The sequence below is a fragment of the Pleuronectes platessa genome, chromosome 11, assembly GCF_947347685.1.
Source record: "Pleuronectes platessa chromosome 11, fPlePla1.1, whole genome shotgun sequence".
NCBI classification, from domain to species: Eukaryota; Metazoa; Chordata; class Actinopteri; order Pleuronectiformes; family Pleuronectidae; genus Pleuronectes; species Pleuronectes platessa.
Window position 1 is genome coordinate 3,607,619 of NC_070636.1, and position 24,647 is coordinate 3,632,265.

At 42.6% G+C, this 24,647-nt stretch overlaps 3 protein-coding genes and 1 long non-coding RNA gene across 4 annotated transcripts; 1 reads left to right on the plus strand and 3 right to left on the minus strand.

Annotated features, from left to right (window-relative positions):
• Positions 1 to 423: 423 nt before the first annotated feature.
• Positions 424 to 4,290, minus strand: marc1 (mitochondrial amidoxime reducing component 1). Its single transcript, XM_053434835.1, has 7 exons — positions 4,043 to 4,290; positions 2,757 to 2,927; positions 2,272 to 2,434; positions 2,021 to 2,164; positions 1,700 to 1,761; positions 1,466 to 1,537; positions 424 to 1,016 (listed from the first exon to the last, which is right to left on the minus strand). Exons 1-7 carry the CDS (start codon positions 4,273 to 4,275, stop codon positions 890 to 892), a joined length of 972 nt encoding a protein of 323 aa, XP_053290810.1. The 5' UTR covers positions 4,276 to 4,290; the 3' UTR covers positions 424 to 889.
• LOC128451071 (uncharacterized) lies at positions 2,842 to 7,423 on the plus strand. The gene is made up of 3 exons (XR_008340066.1): positions 2,842 to 2,999; positions 3,985 to 6,447; positions 6,723 to 7,423. It is a non-coding gene; the product is annotated as an uncharacterized LOC128451071 (long non-coding RNA).
• kcnk3b (potassium channel, subfamily K, member 3b) lies at positions 6,560 to 12,311 on the minus strand. The gene is made up of 2 exons (XM_053434834.1): positions 11,431 to 12,311; positions 6,560 to 10,083 (listed from the first exon to the last, which is right to left on the minus strand). The coding sequence occupies exons 1-2, from the start codon at positions 11,711 to 11,713 to the stop codon at positions 9,191 to 9,193; spliced, it is 1,176 nt and encodes a 391-aa protein (XP_053290809.1). The 5' UTR covers positions 11,714 to 12,311; the 3' UTR covers positions 6,560 to 9,190.
• Positions 12,312 to 13,409: 1,098 nt separating this feature from the next.
• ezra (ezrin a) lies at positions 13,410 to 24,547 on the minus strand. Its single transcript, XM_053435328.1, has 13 exons — positions 24,219 to 24,547; positions 22,509 to 22,592; positions 21,513 to 21,608; positions 20,930 to 21,204; positions 20,233 to 20,316; positions 19,958 to 20,104; positions 19,466 to 19,562; positions 18,263 to 18,426; positions 18,009 to 18,139; positions 16,818 to 16,978; positions 16,278 to 16,370; positions 15,183 to 15,500; positions 13,410 to 14,389 (listed from the first exon to the last, which is right to left on the minus strand). The coding sequence occupies exons 1-13, from the start codon at positions 24,228 to 24,230 to the stop codon at positions 14,225 to 14,227; spliced, it is 1,827 nt and encodes a 608-aa protein (XP_053291303.1). The 5' UTR covers positions 24,231 to 24,547; the 3' UTR covers positions 13,410 to 14,224.
• Between the last annotated feature and the right edge of the window lie 100 nt (positions 24,548 to 24,647).

Below are 24,647 nucleotides of genomic sequence, written 5' to 3' on the forward strand. Positions count from 1 at the left end.
ACAACTTTTAGACAAGTTTTATAATTTGAATTCATACTTTATGTATTTTAAAAGGTTATTGTGTTAATGCTTTATTAATATTCTTATGTTGACTGTTTGTAGTGACTATTTTTCAACATTTCAAGAACTATCTTCATTCAATCTTAGCTATTTAGGTAAAGGGATATCGCCCCCTGGTGGCCATCCTGTGGATCACCAATAACAAACCCTAACTCTCCATCTGTCACTTCCTTAATGTGGGAATCATTGACGCTTTAAACTTTAACCTTCAAAACACTCAGTGATGTGCAGGTTGTCTATTAACGGACAAGTCACAGGTCCTTTCCAACGAGAACAGAGGAGCTGGTGAAACTGAACAGACTCACTTCTGATATTATTCAGCAGCGACTTTACCCACTTTAAAAAACAGCCACAACAAGAAGCTTCATTTTAAAAATCACTTTATTTGCTTCAAATAGATCGGAAAAAACAAATCATCCTTTATACAACTTTTAGAATAACGGGTTCTAAGAAACTGATCATTTAAAAATATCAAATCACCATGTGGATACAAGTCCTGTTTATTTGGCGATAAAGTTTAGTTCACAATTAATCAGCAAGAGACAATTTCATTTTTCTAACAATTGGCAGCATGTGCAATAATGTCAGTATTTAATAAATGTGCAAAAATATTCTCCTTTCGGGTTCTAATACTGTTACACTACAGCCCAGTTTAAAAACACTACTTGATCATCGGTGTTATTTTAAACTCCTTATCATTGGTACTTTCTTTACCTAAGTGCTTCTTCTCCTGGTGACACAGTGACTCGGCAGTGACTGGACCGACCGCGCGCTCCCCTCCTCTTCCTCTTCCTCTTCCTCTACCTCTACCTCTTCCTCTTTCTCTCTCTCAGCGGCGTATCTTGTACACGACATCTCCGACCTGCAGGATCCCCGTCTTCTTCACACTGAGCAGCTGCCCGAACAGCGGAGCCGACTTGTAGATGTGCTTCTCGGACGGTTCGCACTGACGGTAGCTGCGGAAAAAAAAGATTCGTCCCCGGGATGAGCTCAGAGAAATGTACGATCATAGAATAATACAATTTTACAAGAGCAGTTTACATTTGGATCAATTTGACAGAACAAACTCAATTGACAAGATTTTAATACGATGACAAATGAGAGGAACTGTTGAGAAATAACAAAACGTGAAGTGATGGAAGCTTTTTCCCACTAACAGCTTTCAAACCAGGAGCCTTTTAAATACCTCTGCAGAGGAGGTTATTGTTTCTTCTGCTTGTTAGTTTCTAGTTGTAAATCTTAAATTGTATTTTAGCAACCTTTTCAGAATTCCACAGTTTCCCTCCATTTGAATACACATGTGCATCATCGTCATATTATTAAAAGAAGCCACACAAGGCAGTTTTTTTAAGCACCAACATATTAAATATAACCTTCCCTTGATTAAAGTGAGTTCAATCTTTACCTTTTCAGTGTCTCCAGAGGCTCTTTCCTGTTGATTATTCCAGTTTCAGGGTCGACTGTGGTGAAAATGCACCTGGAGCAACAGAAGACAACAAACTCATGCATTTCAACATCTAACAGACACTTTAACTGAAGGTAGAGTCAGTGACAGTCATTTACATCCGGGGGAATCGAACCCCAAACCTCCTGAGCGTTGGATTCGAAGCTGGTTAGATGAAGGGACTGTGACGTTTACCTTCCACATGACATGACGCGCTGCAGCCGCACGCTGCCAATCTGGATCTCTTCCCATGAGTCCTAGAAAAAGCAGAGCAGCTGGTGTTGGAAGGTTTTTTTTGGGGAGTCGGAGATAAATTTAGTCGACGCTGCTGCTCACGCTGAAAAGGGCGAAGTGTTAGTCAGACGTAAAGAACTGAAATGCTTTCAGACAGGAGGGGGAAACCACACGTTTGGTGGTTCTGATCTGATCCTAACATCTTATCTCTGGTTTCATCTCTGTTCGTGAAACCAGGAGCAGTCAGAGTCGTGTTTGCAGATGTACGTCTGAGCCTCTCACCTCCTCGAAGGCCTCGCAGCCGCTGATCACGATGTTCGGGCGGAAGCGGCCGACCGTGACGTCCTTCTCCAGCCTGCTGCTGAGATCCTTCACTGAGGCCTCGGACAGCAGCATCACAGGGCCCACGTCTGTGTACGCCACCTGCTGGAGAAACGGGCCGCCGCCGCGGCCACAAGGCATAACACAAATGTCAATATTTGAGATTTGAATGCAGAGGGAGCTCATTAAAAAGCTGCAGCACACATCACTACCTCACACTGTCGGAAAAGAGGCTCGATCTCCGTGGACCTCCTGGCCTTCATCTGCGGCTCAAAGTGCACCAGGCGAAAGGTCTTCTCCTCCCCCAGATATCCAGTGAGCCAGCGGGAGGCCTCTACACCACAGTCCCGGCCCTGGATGTCACTGCCAAACACTCTGCGGCACCAAAAAAACAACAACAAGCGTTACACAAGTCGGAGAACACAGCGGGGGGGCAGAAGTACACTAAAGAGAAATATCTGAGTCAGAGCGCACACTGGGCTGAAATCCACCATTTAAAAGTTTTACAGTTTTTTTTAATGATCCACTTCTATAACATTACTGTTTATAATATCCTTATATGACATAACAAGCAGATGTTATGGCTGAAAAATGAATCTAAGCATCAAATAATCATATTTTTTAAAACTAAAATACCAATGGGTGTCGGTCAGAGAACACAGTGGGGGGGGGGTGGGGGGGGGGGGGGGGGATTGACCTGCAGTCTGTGATGTTGTTGTCAGGCTGTTTGACCGGGAACCTCAGCTCCTCCATGTTTGGTCCGTTCAAACAAACCTGCCCCCCCTCGCAGGTCAGAGACACGAGGACCAGAGACGGCTGCTGTCGACCCGTCACCATGTGACCGTCGTCTGTCACCACCAGCCAGTGTCTGCAAAGCAACACAACACAACACAACTGAGGCAGGACACACTGAGCGATCACAAGTGAGACACGGTTACAGGTAAGTGGATTTAAAAAGAAAAGGTTGTGATTAATACAGCTCCTTCAGAAATCATTATTTAATTATAAGCCTCTGGTTGGAAATTGATCTGGGAATCAAACTGCAGCTCTGAAGATTTTAAACAACTCGAGTGTCGACACATTTTCTACCACAGTGAAGGAAAATTACCATTAAAAGCTTAATAAAACCACCAGTGAGTGTATAACTGCAGTTTCAGCAGATCAGAATTATAAGCAGGAACCATCATGACCACAGTCCTAGAGCCGAAACCAGATTAGACAGGAGATCGATTCTGAACCAGTTTAAAAACTCCTGTCACTAGTAAAAGATCCTGTTTGATTAAAAGTATTTTTACTGTAATTATCAAACGTAATGAAACAGAGAGTTTACTAGAGTTATAGTTAGAGAGCCCCCCCCCCAAAAGAAAAGTTTACTCAAAAGTCCCTTTTCTAAACAAAGTTACAGGAGGTATAGTTGACAAGCTATAATCTATACTAAGAAAAATGTAATCTATAAACATAAATTGTGAAAATCTTTTGGGATCTCAGCCCTCGAGGTCCTCAAAGATTTTCACAATTTATGGTCATAAATAACTTTTTTCTATAGAATTATATATTATACATAATATATATATAAAATGATTATTATACACTTTATTTCTCTTTAATTATATATATATATATATATATATATATATATATATATATATATATATATATATATAATTGTTTTTAATTCGTTTGTGCACTTTTTAAAACAAAGTTACAGAAAGATTAAAAAAAGTTATAGTTTATGGTTGAGAAACTAACTAAAATCGAAAGTACATAAATTGTGCATATCTTTTGGTTCCTCTACGGCTCTAATATTAACAATAATCATAATCATATTTATTATATTGTACTTCGCGCTGTGAGTTGAATACAGATGTGAACACGTGCTCAGTGGTTTCAACTTGTTGTCTCCTCTCCCGGTCCCCCACGTGCAGGTTCCGGTCCATGCGGGACCGAGGAGCCGCCGGACTCGGGACATCGAGTCTCACTCACCGGTCCTGCATGTGTCCGAACTTCAGCCCGATCGGGAGACACTCGGCGAGGGACAGAGACACCGCTCTGCCGGACTTCAGCGGGTGGAGCAGCAGCTGGGACACGACGCCCACACGAACCAGCTCCTCGGTCCGTCTCAGGAACCTGTACCCGAGCCCGAGGCCCAGAGCCGCGGCTCCGACCCCGAGCACCAGAGCCGCGCTTCGATCCTGGACCAGATACTTCACGTCCATGTTTGGTGTCCCTGCGACTTCCGGAGGAAAGACGGAAGTGGAGGAGTGCCCCGAGGGTCCACGTGGGGGTTAGGGTAAATTAATAATACACACTAGTACAAGTACTGCAAGTTAAGAAAACACACGCAAATAGAAAACACACTTGGAACTTATTGAAACACACGCAAATTAAGAAATCACACGCAAATAAAGAAAACACACGCAAATAAAGAAAACACACGCAAATAGAAAATATACTGCAAATTAAGAAAACACACAAAAATACAAAAAATAAAGCAAATTAAGAAAACACACGCAAATGCAAAAAAATACAGCAAATAAAGAAAACACACGCAAATAGAGAACACACATGCAAGTTATGAAAACCCAGGCAACTAAAGAAAATACATGCAAATAGAAAACACACGTGCAAATTATGAAAACATCTAAATAGAAAAGATACAGCAAATTATGAAAACACACGCAAATAAAGAAAACGCAAGAGCAAATTCAGCAAACACAGGCAAATAGAAAAAAACACGTGCAAACTAAGTAAACAACTTCATCAATTTGACGACAGAGGAGTTTTTTAAAAAGTCCCAACAAACCAGTGATGAACCTGTAACTCACAGCTTTATGAAGTTCCATCCCCACTGACGAGCAACAGACCTCAGTAACTTCATGAAACTTTGAACTACAGACGTGTTCATCACTTTCTTGGCACCACTGACCAGAGTCTGGCTCCAAGTGATCGGCACAAGATGGCAGCTTCCATATCCAGGATGTTTTGGCTTCGTTTCTGGACAGTGGGAGGAAGTGGAGACATGTCGTCCATCTTTATTTCCAGTCCGAGAGAATTAGAGTTAAACATCATCACAACTGGAAGTAAATCCCTTTCATATGGAATTGAATATGTTCGAGGCTCTTCTCATGTTCTCCAAACTTTTAGGGAATACATTTGCTCTTTCTTTTATATATGAACTTAACAGATGGTTAATTGACTATGTCCAATTCAGTAAAAGGACCAATAAAAAGACACAAGTGCACTTTCACCAGCGTGTGACTGACGCCTCCAGTTTCCACCTGCCAAGACTTTGAGACCTCCAGTGACGTAAAGCCACAGCCGACCTTCTCAGTGGAACTATTTCTGTCTTTGACATAGATACTCAGGTCTGTGGCCGAAGTAGAAAACAGCAGATGCTCCGGCCACAGGGGGTCAAAACAGGGATTTGTCGAATGGATCCTCCTTCTGTTGCCTCTCTGTGCACATGTGATGGCTGAAGGCAGATTCTCAGGCGCAGAGCCAGGCCGTACAAACTGCCTGATGATGTGCTGGCAAGGGAATCTTTCATAACGAGCTAATCTCTCTGTGCTCTCTGCAAACGAGGCTTTGATGTTGTGATTCTGCTCTAAGTGCACACAACAAGTTAATTTAATTTATTTTAAGGCACAGATGATCCGATTTGTTTCGGATTCTTTGAAGCTCTTCATCTCCCGCATCGCTGCAGCTTCACTTTCATTAACAGACGTAACTCGGAGTGGTTCTTAAACTAAGTGTCAGTTTCAAGGAGGATTTATTGCAGGACAAGAAGGACAGCCTCAAAAAGTTCCTCTTTATTATATTGGTCCTTGATGTCTGAAAGGTTTTCTAGAAGATTTCCAAGAAATAACTTAAAAGAGAAGCTCCCAGAGTTAATCACCATTATTCACAATTCAATTAATACAATAAATGTTAATTATGTAGTTATATAAATGTCCATTTGCCTGAAACATACTTATCTGAATAAGAAACAATCTGGAGTTAATTAGGTGGACGTGCATCAACTACAATTTCTCTATCCTTTCAGACTAAGTGCATCAATGTTTGAATATCATTTAGATTTTATGAACCCGCAAATAAGAGCCTGATCTGAATCATCACCTCTGGCAGCCTCATGAAAGATCTCCTCTGTGAAGTCAAGTGTTTCTGTGGCTCTGTCCTCTTCTCTCTCGGCTGCACCACAGGACGAGGAGATGCACGTAAACAAATGTACATCCTGCCACACGCCACGTACGTGTCCTCGTGACTGACCGGCTGTAGGTCGCCCGGAACTGGACTGGAGTCAGAATTCCCAAAGGGCAACCATCTGCACCGACCGGTCGTCTCCATACATTCAGCAGGGACTTCACACGTTGATAACCAGCATGGAGGAGGTGGGATCACACAGGGCTCAGGTTGTTTCTAGAAACTCTACAGAATCATTCATCCTTCATAGGATTTGACTGTGATGAAGTGTGATGAAGAACGTTCTTGTGCAAACATGACTGCGTTTAAAAATGTTTTTATTTTCCAAAGCACACAGGGAAAACCTGTAAGTGCAACAGGATACAGTACAATTGTCTTCTGGGTCATTGGTTGTTTTAAAAGCAAATTAAAATGATACAGATACAATCATGATTTTCCCTTTTTTTCACATGTGCAACTCAAGTGTTCCATGAAGTGCCGGTCTCAGATTCTCAGAAAACAAAGGAGATCATGTTGTCGTCACTCAGGTGGGATCTGAACCCACAGGAGAAATACAACAAACGAGGGAAAAAGAAAATCCCCCTGAAGACGTTCAGAATATCAACAATCTGTGATGTTCCATTTATTTCCTCTACCTATGTTTTCATTGATGTTTGTTTATTGAACCTTATTTTTCCACTTTCTTTTACATTTTTGTGAAATAATCATTTCGGAGGGAAATATTATGAAACACTTTCTGTAATATTCAAACAATTAAATCTGTCACAATTTTATTATTGATACTTCAAGTATATTTAGCCGTTTCCCTGTATTATTACTAAAGTAACGATTTTGAGTGCCGGACTTTTATTTGTAGTGTGGACTGGTGGCAGAAACTTGGACTATGGGCAGAAAAGGTCTCTGGTTCGACTCCACCGAGAAACAACAAAAAGACGAACCTGGATTGATCTGTCCAAAAATCCAAGAGGATTCTCCCTACCCTGTCTAGTGCCCCTGAGCAAGGCACCTTACTACCCCAACATCTGCTCCCCGGGCACCGTACATGGTCGCTCACTGCTCTATGTGTCCTTCACCAGATGGATTAAAAGCAGAGGTTAAATTTCCCTACCTGCATGAGTGTGCCTGTGCATGTGTTTGGGACATATAAATTAATCTTAATCTTAATACTTTTGTTCGTAACACCTCTTCTATCTACATTTCCCAGCATGCCCTTCATCTTTCTACATAGATGTCCTACCAATAACAACACCTCGATGTTTGCTGATGATAACAGAGTTAATCTTCTACCCAGTCGTGCAAATATTGTTTCGTTATTTCATTATCTAACAGATTGATAATGTGTATAAATAAATCAGCTCATCAGTTAACAGGAAAACTGGGAAAAATACATATGATGCTTTCTCATTGACACAACAGGGAGTCAGATATTATTAAAAGAAAATACGTTTTTGGAGCAAAGAATGTATCAGTTATCAAGAAATATGATCTAATATATATATATTAATAAATAATCTAAATGTATTGCTCATTTCTGATTTGATTTTCCCCAAACTGCCATTTTCTGTGCAGGGTTTAAACCAATCAAACGTCTTTGGGGTTGAAAGCTTCTGCTGTAGCTGCCAGAAAAAAAAACTTCACATCTTGTCGCCTACACAGAAAAAAGAAAAATCTCCTGAACACTAAAATAGTCCCAGAAAAACGAGAGAGAGTGTCTGAGGGTGGATTTGAACTTTTGCGTCAGTCGCTCAGACTCGGTGTATTGTGGCATATCTGACAACCGGCTCCTCATCCATTGTCCAAACACAGAAAACACCCCCGACTCTCCCATCTGTCCCCGCAGACGGCTTTCTAAAAATAGTTTTTATCCTCTGTTTGATCCAGAGGTGAATCTGTGTGATGGTGGATGAGTTCTGTGAAGCTTCGCAGATGTTCAGGTCGAAAAGAGCAGCGGAGAAAAAATAGCAGAAAGAGTCAAAACCCAAACAGGAACCTGGATATTAGAAAATCTGTTGTGTATGTTATGTAATATTTAACTATGAGTGATAATTTGAGCTTTTCTGTGTTTTTCTGCCGCTGCTGACTGAATGTTAAGAGGCGTCAGGGCTGGTGAGTGTCTACTTGTGATCACTGGACTTTGCTGCTGATGCAGTTTTACCATTTTTTACCATTTTATCGAACTTGTCCACTTGTGACGTTACATAACTTCTGCAGTGTTCGGATGCATCAGGGTTTCAGGCCGAGAGCACTGACACACGATGACACAATAACAGAGGCAACTGCACGTGTGAGTCATGTGAAGTTATGAGTGTGTGTGTGTGTGTGTGTGTCAGTTCTGAAAAGGTTCGGGCAGTCACGGTTTGTTTAAATCAAGTTTGAGGGAATCATGATTTCACTGTGAGGAGAAGTTAATAAAGAAAAAGCATCGACACATATTCCCAAATAACTCAAAATAACAGCAATGAACTAATTAAAGCTTTAAAAAGATGTTTTCTAAAGTGAGTGAAGAGAAACATAAACATAAAAAATGGGATTTGCTGTAGAGAGATGTTTCAGATATTTGCTCAGTCTGCTCCTTCAGCTCCTGCTCTGCTTTCACATCACATGTCCTGGGCCGTGTTCATTTGTTCATGTGACACACATGTTCACGCCCACACGGCTCTTCAAATAACTGCACGCCCCTTAAACACCTGAAGTCAAAACAATGGCAGCTGCTCTTCCTTAAACACATATTTGATTAGGATCTTGCCGTTGACAGTGCTGTGTGTTTGTTTCCCTTTTCTGCCTCCTACTGTTGGTTTACTGGGATTATAGCACCAGGAACATCTACCTGCAGTCGTGTCTTTGCTGGGAGGACTGTTCAAGTATCCGTTGTCAGCTTGACAGTGAGGACGTATCGTGCCAAACCTGAAATCGGCTGCAGGGAGAGAAAGGCTAGACGGAGCTGCGTCTCTTGAACACCCTGAACGGGGAGAAGAAGCGCAGCCCGGCTGTGGAGGAGTTGATGCTCGTGCACTGACGTGGACCACAGACACAGCCTGTCGATCCGGGCTCCATGTAGGGAGAGCAGTTGTTGATCTGTTGCAAGTAGGCATCGGAGAAGGTCAGCTCCTGAGGGATCATGGTGGGTATGGAGCCCTGCAGCTTCTCCTTGCTCCGGTACCACAGGCACGAGCATATAGTCTGGAAGTGAAGCACCTCGGTGTAGGCACCTTTTAGATCTTTAGCCCTGGAGCTGTCGTTTGCTACAGGAGTGGAGGACGTTGAGGCCGAGAGCGGTATAAGACGAGCCACCTCGCCTCGGGACTTGCAGACGGACATCAGGGCCTTCTGCTTGGCGTCCCTCCGCTCGTCCTCAGTGTTCATGGTGAGGAAGCGAAGCACCACCAGGTTCAGAAACGCCCCGATCACCGTCAGGCCCATCAGGATGTACACGAAGCAGAAGGCCACGTAGCGCGGGTCGTTCTGCAGCGCGTCGTCCCTCTGCAGGGCCACGTAGTCCCCGAAGCCGATGGTGGTGAGCGTGATGAAGCAGTAGTAGTACGCGTGGAGGAAGCTCCATCCCTCACAGTGGGAGAAGGCCACAGCCCCCACGCACAGAGTGCTCATGCAGGAGAAGAAGCCCACGGTCACCATGTTCGCCATGGAGACCTCGGTCTGACGCATCCCCAGGCACTTCTTGGCTTGGTGCAGCAGGTACCTGACGAACGTGTTGATGCGCTCGCCCAGGCTCTGGAACATGACCAGGGTGAGAGGGATCCCCAGGAGGGCGTAGAACATCACAAACACTTTCCCCGAGTCGGTGCTGGGCGCCGCGTGGCCATAACCTGAGGGAGAGCACAGCCCATTGTTATACTGAGACACTGTGAGCTGCATCTTGTGTCTGAGAAGATGAGGACACCAATCTGCTGTACTCAATGTGTTACCTCCAGACTTAAATCCACAGGAAACCAACACACACTCCAAATAGAATCCTCTCACTGATGGAAAGAACCAGTCCCACTGTTCAGGCTTGACGTTATTATAGTGAATCAACAGCTATTTTCCTATCAGACTCCCACTCTGTTGTCAGCTGGGACGATTGTAAACACTGGAAATAAACCAGAGATGTGACTTTCTCTGTGTAAATTAGCCTTAAGAGGCCTTATGGTAATAACTGGTCCTGAACCAGGGTCGTGTTGTGTTGTGTTGTGTTGGTAATTTGGGGTTTTAGTGACTTCACATGGTTTTTCAAATGTCCCACATTTCCATTTCCACACAATTACACACAATTTACACCTCATCACTGTTCGATGAAACTGTTTTAACCTAAGTAACAACCCTGACACTGATCTGTTCAACCTTCACTTAACATGGAAACACCTCAGTGAGATAAAAAGATTAGAATACTAACAATAATTAACATTCATTTTACAAGGGTGGCCCGGAACAGAACAAACAGGCTGTGCTACTACAAGACTATGGTGTCAGAATCGATTTGTTATGAGCTTAAATAAGGCACATAGGTAAAAGTGAAGTAGTGTAATAATTAAAAAGCCTATTGATTTAATATATCCGCTGTTTAGTTTGTAAAACTTTACATCTATGTAACCTTTTTTTTTTTAAGTGAATATTTCTGAGGGGAGATCAAATTGACAAAAATATGTTTTAACAATAAAATTGATGAAACAATTTTACAAACACAATCGGGTATGTGCTGTGGTTAAAATACACAAAATTAATTTCAATAACAGTATTACTAAAAAGTAATATATAGACTATAAAAGGTGAAGTAGGAATTGAAATGCACGATGGATGTGTAGTTTGTAGAAACATTACATTTAAGAAAAGAAAATGTTGCAGACTTTTCTCGGGTGTAAATTAAATATTTCTGAGGGAAGATAAAACGAACATTTTAACAAACAATACTGTTGAGCAGCGACAAATAATTAAAATGAGAGTAAATAATAAGAATTAGATAAAAGTCATGTATAATGTTAGATGTAATAATTCAAATGCATAGATTCAATAAGTCATATGTAAATAATAAGGTATAAGACTGTGAATAAATACGTGAGAGGGATCTTGATCTCTAAGAGATTAATGTGGATTGATGACGTCAGACATCCTCAATCCGTCTCTCTACGTCATCATCCAACACTAAAGAAACAGAAGCATTGTTATCATCAACCCACCGATCGTCGTGATCACAGTGATGGCGAAGTAGAAGGAGCCCGCGAACTTCCACTGGACTCCCGCCTTGTGCGGTTTGAGCTGCAGCACCACGAGCTCCAGCTCCTCGAAGTTCGCTTTGCTCAAGTTGTATTTGCGCATGAGCTCGTACTTTCTGGCGTCGAGCCGCCGCTTGTGACTCTTCTCCTGCTTCGACTCCAGGGTCTCGAACACGGCCGCCCCGACCACCAGGTACGTGAGGATGCTGACGATGAGGGCGAGGGTCCGGGCGTTCTGTCTCTTCATGGTCGAGAGGGATGGAGGAAGGGACCGTTCCAAGTGCAGGTGGCAGCTGAGACTCCGCGCGCCCTGCTTCTCCTGACGCACTCCGGATCCGACAGAGGGGACTTGTGGAGATGGAGCCGCTCTCTCAGCGCCACCCCCACATCACAGTTGGGTTGCTACTGTATTTGGACTATTTGTCACCAGCATATATTTAGATACTGCTGGGAGAAAACACAACAACACGCACACACACACACACACACACACACACACACACACACACACACACACACACACACAGGGCAATCCCACAGATCCTCCAGGAGCAGGAGCCCGAAACCAGGAGCGCACCTTCCTGCAGCTTTTACGCACATCTCCTCTTCTTTCTCCGGGGCCACGTTAAACAGCTTTGTGTTTCCTCTGTGCAGACATGGTTTGGTTGCCAACGAATAATGACTGTGGTGTGCGTATGATTCCTTTTCTCTTTCTCTCTCGCAGATACAATATTTACCCAGTGGCTATTTAAACAGAGTCGCTCTACTGGCTTCACAAGTTGTCTAGCAACCTAATGACAAGCCACCTTCCAGTGAGTCAACATTTAAAAAGGGGTCATCCTCTCCTCCTGGTGAACAGGCCGCAGGATTCTTCACTTCTAACAGCAACGACTCCTCCTCTCACTTTTTACAGTGGATTTATATCCATATTATAATCTGATCGTTTTAAACATGAACAGAGTGAAAGTGATGTGTTGATGCTTTAAGATCCAGAAGAAAACATCCTGAGAAACAGACTGAGAACTGAATAAAGAAATGATAAAGAAAGAGACAAAGAAAAGGATCTGCAACAGACTTCAACCAACCAACCAACCAGTCAGTCACAAACCAACCAACCAACCAGTCAGTCACAAACCAACCAACCAACCAACCAACCAGTCAGTCACAAACCAACCAACCAACCAACCAGTCAGTCACAAACCAACCAACCAACCAACCAACCAGTCAGTCACAAACCAACCAACCAACCAGTCAGGCACATAGTCAACCAACCAACCAACCAACCAACCAGTCAGTCAGATAGTCAACCAACAAACCAACCAGTCAGTCACATAGTCAACCAACCAACCAACCAACCAACCAGTCACATAGTCAACCAACCAACCAACCAGTCAGTCACAAACCAACCAACCAACCAACCAACCAGTCAGTTACAAACCTACCAACCAACCAACCAACCAACCAACCAGTCAGTCACATAGTCAACCAACCAACCAACCAACCAACCAGTCACATAGTCAACCAACCAACCAACCAGTCAGTCACAAACCAACCAACCAACTAACCAACCAGTCAGTCACATAGTCAACCAACTAACCAACCAGTCAGTCACATAGTCGACCAACCAACCAACCAGTCAGTCACAAACCAACCAACCAACCAACCAACCAACCAACCAACCAGTCAGTCACAAACCAACCAACCAACCAACCAACCAACCAACCAGTCAGTCACAAACCAACCAACCAACCAACCAACCAACCAACCAGTCAGTCACATAGTCAACCAACCAACCAATTTGCCAACCAGTCAGTCAGTCAGTCAGTCAGTCAACCAACCACCCAACCAACCAGTCAACCAGCCAGAGAGCAGCCAACCAGTTCATTAATTAAACAATCATGAGGGACTGAATTAGTATTACAATGAAAATAAAGGAGAACGCATGGTTTTAAATGTTTTATTCTTTAAGGTGGAAGAGGATGATCTCAGTTTCCACTGTCCCTCAGTGAAGGTTCACACTCGTGTCTGTTTAAAGGAGCACAACACAACGTTGTGTTTACGGGACAGTTGTAGATGGAGTTGTCAGTAAACATTTCTAAACCTGAAAGTCTGACTCTAAATCGGCTTTTTAACACTAAAGGCTATAATGCTAATTTTAAACGGGATGGAAAGTAGAAGTTAAATAAAACTGGTTTCCAAAACATAATAAATGAACCTGTTAGTGGGTTAACAGAAAATGAGTCATCAACAACTTAGATAAGGATTAATAAGTCATTTATTAAAATGCTAAACTTCCTCTAGTTTCAGCTTTAAAAATTCTCTTTCAGTTTTGGAACATGACCCCGAAGTTTTTCTGGCATTTTATAGATGAAACAATTTATAAAAATCAGTTGATAATGAAGTGATCATTTAAGGCAGTGGTTGCAATACAAGACATTAACAACACATTCTTACATTTAATTAATAACAAAACTGCAGAGCCAAATTGCAATAACGCTAGCTTTATGTTGTTTTTTGTAAAAGATCAACACAAAGTTGTCGAGCAATACGGACTGAACTGCACACTGGAGATGTTTGAGGGCCACAAAGAAAGAAGAAAGTGCTTTCAAGCAAACGTTAAACTGACAAATATCATCTTCATGCTTTCTCTGGGTCTTTACGAGCAGATGATTACTTCGCACTTTGGATTATAAGATGGTGGAATGGCAGGGAGGTGTTTGAGGTATTTGAGAGAGATCTTCGGGTCTCTGAGGATTTCCTACAAGCACTCGAACTCGTCAATCCTCTGCTTGGTGTTGCCCATGCGGATCTGACGCAGGGTCTTGTACTTGTCCCGGCCGGCCCGGACGTTCTCGGCGTGGAGCAGGTCGTTCGGGGTCTTTGTGTTATCCTCCCGGGCGTCCGCCAGCTCGGATCTCAGGGCCTGTGGAAGACGGAGCACATTTCTGTTAGAACTTTTCAGTATTCACCTTAAATACTTGTCCGCCACTTGGTGGTTTCACTGAACGTCCCAGAATGAACTTTACCTTCCAAAGGGTCTCAGATGTTGGTTCAGACTCAGAAAGGATTTGTTTTATCGTCTGCACAGCAGTTATCTCTTCAGTTACAGAAGTTACTATGTACCTTAAGTTACACGAGTAGCTTATTAACTTAATTTAAAACTAATTTACTTATAACTCATTCTGTGTTAGGGTCAGGGTTGTGTGTTGCCTATGGAGCATTTGTTTTGGTCTGAGGTGCAAGTTGGACATCTATGTTCAGTGAATGTCATTTGTATGACCTTTAGGAGAGGAGAGGAGAGGCGGTGGTCGAGTGGCAGAAACTTGGACTATGGGCAGAGAAGGTCTCTGGTTCGTCTCCGGTTCGACTCCACGGAGAGACAACAAAAGACGAACCTGGATTGATCTGTCCAAAAATCCAAGAGTCTCCCTACCCTGTCTAGTGCCCCTGAGCAAGGCACCTCACTCCCCCAACATCTGCTCCCCGAGCGCCGTACATGGTCGCTGACTGCTCTGTGTGTACTGCACCAGATGGGTAAAAATGTCCCTACCTGCATGAGGGTGCCTTTGCATGTCTGTGCATGTGTTTGGGACGAATAAATGGATCTTAATCTTAAACTTTTTAAGATCAGGTTTAAAGTCACATTTTACATGTAAAACTGTCTGAATCTTTGGTGAAATCAGTAAAGTGGCCGTCTCCTCGGACCCTGGACTCACCAGGAGTTTGTTCTGCAGGCGCTGGTTCTTCTCGGCCTCTGTGAGCCGCTCCTCCTCCTCAGGGTGGTCCTCGATGCCCTGCGTCGGCAGCTCGGCGCTGTAGGTGCTGTTCTCCTCGCTGTTCTCGTGTTCGCTCTCGCTGTCCGAAGAGGAGGAGGAGGAGGAGGAGGAAGCAGGAGGAGCGGGAACAGGAGAAGCGGGTGCGGGAGAAGCCGGTGCGGGAGGAGGGGTTGCAGGAGGAGCGGGTACAGGAGCTGCAGTCATTGCAAGGGTCAGCTCTTCTCTTGTCTTCAGCAGATTCTCCTCCACCTCTATGACCTGGCAGGAGGTTGGACAGGGACAGAGCTCGGTGATCAACAGCACAAAAAACTGCAGATGAACCAGAGTTCCTAAAAAACTAATGTGCAACTACTGTCACTGTGCAGATGTTAGAAATTAGAGCTGAAACATCTTATATACACAATAAAGTATTTTCAATGACAATGAAAAATTTAACCGTTGACACAGTTTTTAATCAAAGATAAATTCTAATTTGGAAAAAAAGTTCAAAAGATACAAATTCCGGATCAAAAAAATATAGATATGTGGATTCCAGCTCAGGCTTTGAATCAAATTATATAAAGTATTACTAATACTACCACTACTACGAATAATGATGATGATAAATGTGTATTTTAAAGTATAATAATATTTTTATAATATATATATCTACCTATATCTACCATATCTACATACCTTATTATCTATTTATACAGCATTCTCCTGCTGGTGGCCGTGGGACGAGTTAAAACCTCTAGTAACTTTGTACTACATTACCTTTTCACTACAATAGAACTTTATTACATTAAAGTGTATTTTAAACCATTTATTACCTCCTAGATAAGAGCTTATGGTTTTGTCTGGATTAGTTTTTTTACTACTATTCAACCGATGAAATTCTCGTAAATTTAATCTAGAGATATGTGCTATTGTTCTTCTAGTCTTGACGACAGCTCAGAGGAAAACAGGAGGAGAAGGCGGCGAGGGGGAAACGTTTGAATCCCGGTGACTCCGAGGAGCCGGTGCATCCTTTGTGATGGCGTGTTGGCGGCTCACCTTGTTGTGCCATGAGTCAGCCTCTTCCTCCTTGATTCTCTTGGCCTCCTCCAGCAGAAAGATCTTGGCGCTGTACTCAGCCAGATCTGCAGACTAAGGGGGGGGGGGGGGGGGGGGGGGGGGAGGGACAAACCGAGTCAACAACAACAACAACAAAAACAACCCAAGAGAAGTTACCTGTTCAACTCGCCCTACTTAATTATCTTTATGAGCGAAAGGACAAAAAGCACGAGGGGGAGATCAAACCACTACAACTTGAATTATTTAATATTAGTTGAACTGAAATGTGAATAAATAAATGTGGCCCTTGAACATAGGGATTTACCTCAGAGAGTTTCAGTGTGAGAAAGAGTTTTAGATGGTTTTCTCATGACTGCTTTAATCCCAGTGAAGCAGGAAAATCACCCAAACTGAAGGAGGCATTAGTTCCGACCCTCAATGAGTGTTTATCCTGGATGTGGGAGCTTTGATTGTGATGAGTGGTTTTGTGCCACTTTGCTTTTTTTCTCACGTGAAGGATTTTGCGGGCTCTGCACTCACCAGCTGCTCCTGGCTCTTTATCTGGTCCTCGGCTTGCCTGACCAGCTCCTCCTTGGCTATAATGGCCTCCATCCTCTCGGTCTCCAGCCGCGCCGCCTCCTGCTCCACCTTCCTCCTCTCCTCCTCCAGCCTCACGCCCCGCTCCAGCTGCTCCTGAAGCTCTGCGCAACAAAGTCAGCGAAACACAGGGAGGTGTGTGTCAAGTGCTGCGTGGTGTTAAAGCACAGGGTGATGAATGACTGATGATTTTAGGCCTGTGAAATAACACATTTGCTCAACTTAAGGGAGAGTTAACAGTTTTTTGGCTGCTTGTGGACCCATAAAATGAACTTGTGACCCCTCAAGTTAATAGTTCTTTCATTTGAGTAATAAATATATAGTTATTCTGAAAGCAACCCAGTGGAAATTAATGAGTGAAACAGAATAAAATAGCAGCACCAATAGGATGAATATTAATTGTAACTAACTAATATTATGAATAAGAGAACGTTATTTTATCTAGGCTTTTGATTTGATTGATTGGAATTTTATTTTATTTATTTGTATTTGTATATCTATGTCTTTATTTACTTCCATTTATTCTTATATTTTTATATATGTATTTTTTAAATTATTTTATTTAATCTTATTTAAGTTATTTAATTTCTGCCTCTTTTTCTTTACCCTGAGTGTTTGATTGTGGGTTGGGGGTGTTTGTATGTTTATAAATGTTTGAATGTATGTTTCTTATATGTAAAACTCAATAAATATATTGTTAAAAAAAAATATATATATATAGTTATTCTGACTCTGAGGGTTTTTTTCCTCTGTAAAAAAATATTGTGTTCCTCTAGTCGAGGATTAAGGACAAAAGAAGTTGCACTTTGTACAGATTGTTAAATCATATTTGGCAAATTGTGATTTGCGATAACAAGATAAACAAATAAAACTTTATGATTCATGAAAAAAGTCAAAAGAAAAGAAAGATAAACCCCATTTGTTTGTTTGTCAGCAGGATTAGGCAAAATCCAAAAAACTCTGTGAATCACTTTCTTAATCTATGTACGATTTTTGTCCTTTTCTCTCAAATTAACGTTTACATTCAAACCTATTGATTGTGATTTGCTGGACCATGTGACTGTAGAATCTGTGACATCACACAGCCACCGGAGCACAGGCCTCAGTTACAGCTCGTTGTGTAAAGTGTCTCACCGATCTCTGCTCGCTTGGTCGTCTCCTCAAACTCGTAGAGCTTCTTCATCATATCCTGCTTCTCTCTCTCCATCTGCTCCTTCTCTTTCTCGATGGCCTCCCTCTTCTTCTTCTCGCTCTCCAGCTGATCCCTGAAAAAACAAACACACAAAAAAAAGAAGATGGATTGTAAATCTCTGTCGCGTCCCCAGATCAATCAAATCTTAACGTCTGTGTCGTTTTTCCTTCTTTTAACTCAATGAGCCTTCACTGACTTCTCCATCTTCTTGTGCAGCCGCTCCTCTCTGGCCTGGGCCTTCATCTGCTGGACCTCGATGCTGTCGGGCTTGCGGCGGCGCATGAACAGCTCGTGGTTTCCCATGCACAGCTGGAGGATGCGTTTGTTCACTAGCAGCCGCGGAGCGTAGAATATAAAATCCTTACAAGGACAAAGACAAATAAAGAAAACAACATTTCAGTGACAGTTTGGTTTTCGAATCATATAAAAATCAGCATGATGCTTACGCTATAATTTAGGGTTTGCGTAATCGTGGTTATATTTTTGGAGCGATTGCCTCGTTTGAAATGTAATATTAACGCTCACCATTGACAAAAATGTTGAAAAAGTGATTGGAAACAACAATTTGCTTTAACAACACAGGGAATTTAAGTGTTTTACTCAAGACATAAAACAAACTATGGAAGAAAGACGATATAAAAATGTACATAAATAGGATGAGTGGAAGAACCCTGAAGTATGTGTGATAGAAATGTTACTATTAGGGCAATGATTGATATGAGGAACTGCTTTGATGTTTGGAAAGCTAACAAATGATCCCTGAGAAGTCAGGGTTGCACTCAAACTGATGTTATATGACTTCCTCACTGACAGGGTCACCAAACAAAGACTTAACAACACGGGGGAGTTTGTGGTTGTAAACATTGGGAAATGGATCTTGAAAACAGATGTTACATTCCAAGGGTCTGGGAAAGAGTAGGTGACAGGATATTGGTCACCTATTGCTTAACATGAAAGAGGTTGATCGATAACATTTGTTTCCTCTATGGGAGGGGCTTGGAGATGTATAAAATGTCATTGCTCATTGTATGAAATCTATTCCATGGTCTTGTACATTGATGCCCATCTGCAGATGTAGAATAAACTTCCAGAAAGACATTGTAATGACTTGTGCTTGACTATTAAGAAATTCCCATGACATATGTGAGTAAGCTTATGTAATATTGACGTTTTGTAACAGTGGTGTGTGTCTTAGGAATCATCATAAATGTGTAAACGTTTTTTTTTTTTGTCTCTGCACAGATGTTGTATCATATTCATTCTTAAAAAATGCAAACAACAGCTTAAATTAAATAAAATGTATCTGTCTAATAAGATTTGGATATTCTATAACCTGTAGAATATTAATTCTGTGAGACGTGCTGAGGATATATATACTTATATATGTATAAATACTTACAGGGGCTTTCTTGTCTATGGGCTTGATGACAAATTTCTTATCATTGAAAGAAATGTTTCTAATTTCACTCCAAGGGAATCCGATCTTTGGAGTCAGCCTGGAGGAGGAAGATGAAGAAGAGAAGTGATCAGACACATCCTGCAGCTTCTGAGACAGAAAACTTTGGTGCTGTAGAATAACTGGAGGTCGATGGCCTCTCAACAACAACAGCCATGTGGTCAGATATTCTATTTAAAACCTGGTCGACTGAGAGAGAAGGTAGTGGAGGTCAACGACTGCTCGAGCGGTGCCCTCCTGTCTAGGGTGAGGGTTAGTGTGTCATCGAGTCAATGAAACACACACAGGTCGGCAAAGCGAGCAGTTTCCAGGGGGCCCCTGAGAACAGCTGATCCAGAGCAACCCCCTTGAATTCCACGATCTGGTATGTCCCCTGAAAACGCTCCTGCGTGTCAGGAGAGACGTTCAGAGAGACACATCCGTTTAGTGACTAACCTGTCCTCCTTCTCGTAGATGTTGAGTCCCAGAGCGTCCACTCCCAACCACAACTCGGTGGTTTTCTTGTTCTTGATCTCAAAGTAGTTGACGCCATACATCTCCAGGTCCTGAGTGATCTTCAGATACTCGATCATGGCCTCTTCCCTGCTCGCGTGAGACGCACACGTGGACAACATGTAACATCACACGCAGGTATACAAACTTCTTGAATAGAAATTGTCCTATATGTTATGTCATTGTTTTGCTGTGACAGTAAGGTTCTCGTCTCTTACTTCAGCATGGAGCCGTGCTCCTGGTGCCAGGTCTGGATTCTGTCCTGCCACTGCTCCTTGGACAGCTTGTGTTGCTTCAGCACTCTGAGGGGAGAGACGAGCTGAACGTAAACAGTCTGTGTGTCTACGTACAGAGCGGAATCGAACACATGCTGCATCGTCCCATTCTGCTACATCTTTTCTTGGCTACTGTGAGTGTCGGAAAACAAAAAGGGACTTTTGTTGAGCTGCATGATCTCCTGAAGAAAAGGGTTCAGAGAAAGAACCTTTCCTTGATTTTTACAGATTCCCCAGGAAATGATTGAAGGAATTTTATGAAAATTTGGTAGATTTAGGGGACGGAAGTTAGTGTGGAATTTAGTACAGATCTAAATAAAAATCTGGATCTAGAGGATTTAGCTTGTATAGATGAGATAATTTGTATGTTTAGTAAAATATCAATAACTTAGAAAGTTTCTGTGCAGGATTTAAGGTTTTAATATGTTCTTTTATTCTCTTGTTCTTTGTTCATGTGTGAGGTTAATTGTTTTAGGATATTATTTCATATATTTACGCCAAGCAAACAAACATTGTCGTTGTCTTTGTTTTTGTCGTTCTACTTTGTATTGTCAATCTGCAGCACACACACTCGACCTTGTGGAAACTCATCACCGTCCCACAACTGAAGATCCGCCTCCTCCCACCAAGTCCCACTCACTTATTGGACAGCAGGCGCTCGGAGGACAGGTAACCCGGGGGGTGCACCGCCTTTTGGTACTCTCCGTACTTGGCCTGGACGGCGTAGGAGGCGAGCAGCACGGCGGACTCCGGAGGGCAGTAGATCACCTCCGACAGAAGGTCCTCCTTCACCTGCAGGAAGAAGAGCCTCCTGGTGACGTCCTGGATCAGCTCCTCGGTCACGTCCTCTGGGTAGAACTTGGCCTTCAGTTTGAACTGCAGGGGCGTCTCCTTCTTCACATCCTGGCCCATCACCTGAGCACAGCACGGAGAAGATTAAATGAAAGAATAAAACAACATGTGAGGAGAGGAGGAGAGCAAAGTGGAGCGATGAGAGCTGGAGAAACTTTGAGTTTTCTGTGAGTGAGTTAGTTAGAACTGGGGAGATGTTCTTGGTCCTGCAGCGAGACACAATAACAGTCTTGATGATTAATATAAGAAGATAAACGGAGTAAATAATTAAAGGATAAGGAGTAAAGTCGTGTAGAGGAGAAGAGGTTTCCAGCTGAACAGCACAGGGACCAAACCTGAGGTCTTTCACTCGTTCAGTATCACAAACTCACCTTCTTCTCAAAGTTCAGCCATGTGGTGAGTCCTCTGATGTCGGTGAACTGCAGCCCGAAGTACCAAACCTCCCGGAGGCCGATGGTTCTGGAAACCTGCAACAAACACACACAGAAGAAGACAGACCAGTTAAAACAGGATCTTACTGAGAAACTGAGAAACTCCCGTCTGCTCTATTAACGTTATATTTTCCATCTATTGATTTATTGTTTTGCACCAAATATGTTGTGGAAATTAAATATGTGGAACAAAATAAACAGAATAAATGAATGAAGCGTTTTAGTTTTTTTTAATTCAACTGTCTGGAACTATTAATCACCAAGTGAGATAATTTGTCAATTTAAAAAATAGAAAAAGTTAAGTTCTTATGAGATCCTCATTGACTTTTATATTTAAAGATCCAAAGATGGTTTCAAAACATCCCGATTTCTGCCAGGAATAAAAAAAAAAGAGACAAAAAACGAATATACTAATGAGTCAACGATTTGACACATAGCTCTTACTTTTTAAATTAAGGATTAAATAGCTCAGCATTGGAATCTTGATTTATTACTAGAGACTTTAATCTTGAAGACTTTAATCTTGATGATGTTCTCCTGCACGTGGCATCTATTGCACTTCTGTCCGTCCTGGGAGAGGGATCCCTCACATGTGGCTCTCTCTGAGGTTTCTACATATTTTTACCCTGTTAAAAGGGTTTTTAGTAGTTTTTCCTTACTCTTGCTGAGGGTTAAGGACAGAGGATGTCACACCCTGTTAAAGCCCTAAGATATGAATTGTAATTTGTGAATACGGGCTATACAAATAAAATTTGATTGATTGATTGATTGATTACAACCAAATACTACTAAGAGTCAATTTTCTAGTTCTACAACCAGAAAAACTTTATCCGATGCAGCTTTGTTTTCATGACCCTACGATTCCCACAGCTCCAGTTGAGACTAAACCACGATTCAAACCCATCAGTGTGTTGTGCTTCACTGTTCCACGCAGACCTGGTCGAAGAGCTGCTTCCCTGTGGTGTTGGGGTGGAAGGAGAACTCCAGCTCCGCGTCCATCGAGGTGACGCGAACATTGACCTGCAACGGAAAAAGTTTTTTAAGTCACGAGACAACCGAGGTTCCCTGTTTCCCTTCAGTCACTCACTTTTATAAACAAAGATCTGAAGCCGTCCATCTTACATTTCTCAGAGTCGTGCTTTCAGTGAACCTTTAGTTGACCTGAGGAATGCGGTTCTTTTTTAGTGATTACATTATAAAAAAATATATTTGATGATAAAAAGACACAAATGATCCGTTGAGTCTTCGGTGTGAACGATGGTTTTAATGTGGAGCTGTGAAGTGGATTGTTCATAAACCATAATTGCTCACTATCTCCTCAGACTTTGGACTGCCCTTGTGAGGTGCCACAAGGTTGCACATAGGCAGATTAAAAAAAAAAAAATCTAAATACCCGCCGCTTGCCAAGTTGCCTTCAGGCTTCACCCCCCCCCCGGGGACCAGCCGCTTATCACAAGAGCATTCAAACACTCAGCACTTATATCGGACTTTCCTTGAGTCTCAAGGAATAACGGCCCAGGCGATGAAAAATGAAGTCATCTAAATTTTTATACCAAAAAGAACTGAAAAGCACACGATGAGTGTTTGAACCAGAATCATCACGCAGAGGTTACACAATCATTTTTATGAACTGGAGCACGCCCCGGGTGTCATAAAGATAAACTCACTGAAACTTGGGCAACAAAAAAACTGGAACATAACATTTATGAAACCTCAGCTGAAAGCAAGTAATCCATTACAACCATTAAGTACGTTTCTTTTATTTGGTTTGTATCTTTTTTGGTTCCTCCAATCGTGTTGCTTAACTGTTAATTGTTAATATTTATGCCAAAATTCGATTCAACAGCATTTGACAGAAAAAAACGAAAGCACTACTTGACTAACATGACTCATAAAGCTGTTGGATTTCAGGTCGGTTGAAAGTCAGACGTCAGCGTGACCTCCCCACAGAGCCCTTCTCCTTGGAGTGTCAATATAAGCGCTGAGTTGCAGTCGTAACACAAACTGTGGACTTTCTTATCAGTTTTCCAGCAGTTTGATGCTGTCATCTCTAAAGTAACTCTCTCTGAGGGCATTCAGGACTCACAGGCACAAGCTTCTCCTCGAGTTCATGGATGGAAAATTGATTAACGCTGCCCGAACTGGTAGGAATCCAGGGACAGAAAGAAGTGGTTGAACCACACAGTCATGAGATGTTGAGGAAACTTCAGTTTATGGCATTTACACGTATTTCCAGGGTCACCAAAGTTAATGGGCTTGATTATTGTTCAGATTCACATGACCACACAAACAGCACACGGGCCAGTTTGAGCAAAGGAGAAGCACTTTCAGAGAGTTTCTTGCCCCAGGAATGTGAGCAGCATGGGTCAAACTCTACCTTTGGTTAATGAGTAAATGCCAAGAAGGATCCGTGTCATTTGGAAACTCAAAGGTAAAACCAAAAAGATGTTTAACAAAAGAATAAAGCTTTAAATAACACATCTGATTTAGGCCTAGTGATTTCTCTCCAGATGTATTTCAGCATAAACTCATAGATTAAAGAAGCTTTACTCCATAACCCCACCACCTCCTTCTCCAACTTGGGCCGGAGAGACGTCTCAGTGACATGTGATCATTCAGAATCGGTAAAAGGTTTGAAGGTCTTACTGTTTTGGGCATCGTGGCTGTGGTCGGGGGGGAAGAGCTCCAGCAGAAGAAAGTGTTTCCCAGGTGGACCGAGGCTGCAGTGGCCGACTCCCAGCAGAACCCTCACCTGATAAAGAGCGGCGCGGCGCTCTCACGGGCAGACTCAAGGGCAGGGCGTGTGTCCTTTGAACCCGTGCGTACGCAGTTCCCTGTTAACGTGGGAGGTTTCCACTTGGTTACTATCACACACAAGCTGACAGATTTACCTCCAGACTGAGCAAACCCAGCAGAGCAAGACGCTTGGCCCCGGAGATGAACGCCTATCTCTGCTGCGGCACCGCGGTGACCTTTGATCGGAGCACACTAAGCTCTATAGGCCCGGACGCACTGTTTATGTTGCCTGTGTGGAGATGACAGCAGCCAGTCGTAAAGAGATAACAGCGTTTCTGT

Bases quoted from the DNA above. Each gene is read 5' to 3' on its own strand.
- ezra (XM_053435328.1), bottom strand. The intron at 20,317-20,929 runs GTGAGTGGGACT...CTCTCCCCTCAG, and splicing joins GAGCGCCTGCTGTCCAATAA to AGTGCTGAAGCAACACAAGC. The intron at 20,105-20,232 runs GTAAGAGACGAG...TCACGCGAGCAG, and splicing joins GAGCACGGCTCCATGCTGAA to GGAAGAGGCCATGATCGAGT.
- marc1 (XM_053434835.1), bottom strand. From the start codon at position 4,275: ATGGACGTGAAGTATCTGGTCCAGGATCGAAGCGCGGCTCTGGTGCTC. The intron at 2,165-2,271 runs GTAGTGATGTGT...CCGTTTCTCCAG, and splicing joins CTCTTTTCCGACAGTGTGAG to CAGGTGGCGTACACAGACGT. The intron at 1,538-1,699 runs GTAAACGTCACA...CTGTTGCTCCAG, and splicing joins CGCGTCATGTCATGTGGAAG to GTGCATTTTCACCACAGTCG.
- kcnk3b (XM_053434834.1), bottom strand. From the start codon at position 11,713: ATGAAGAGACAGAACGCCCGGACCCTCGCCCTCATCGTCAGCATCCTC. The intron at 10,084-11,430 runs GTGGGTTGATGA...GCTCTCCCTCAG, and splicing joins CACTGTGATCACGACGATCG to GTTATGGCCACGCGGCGCCC.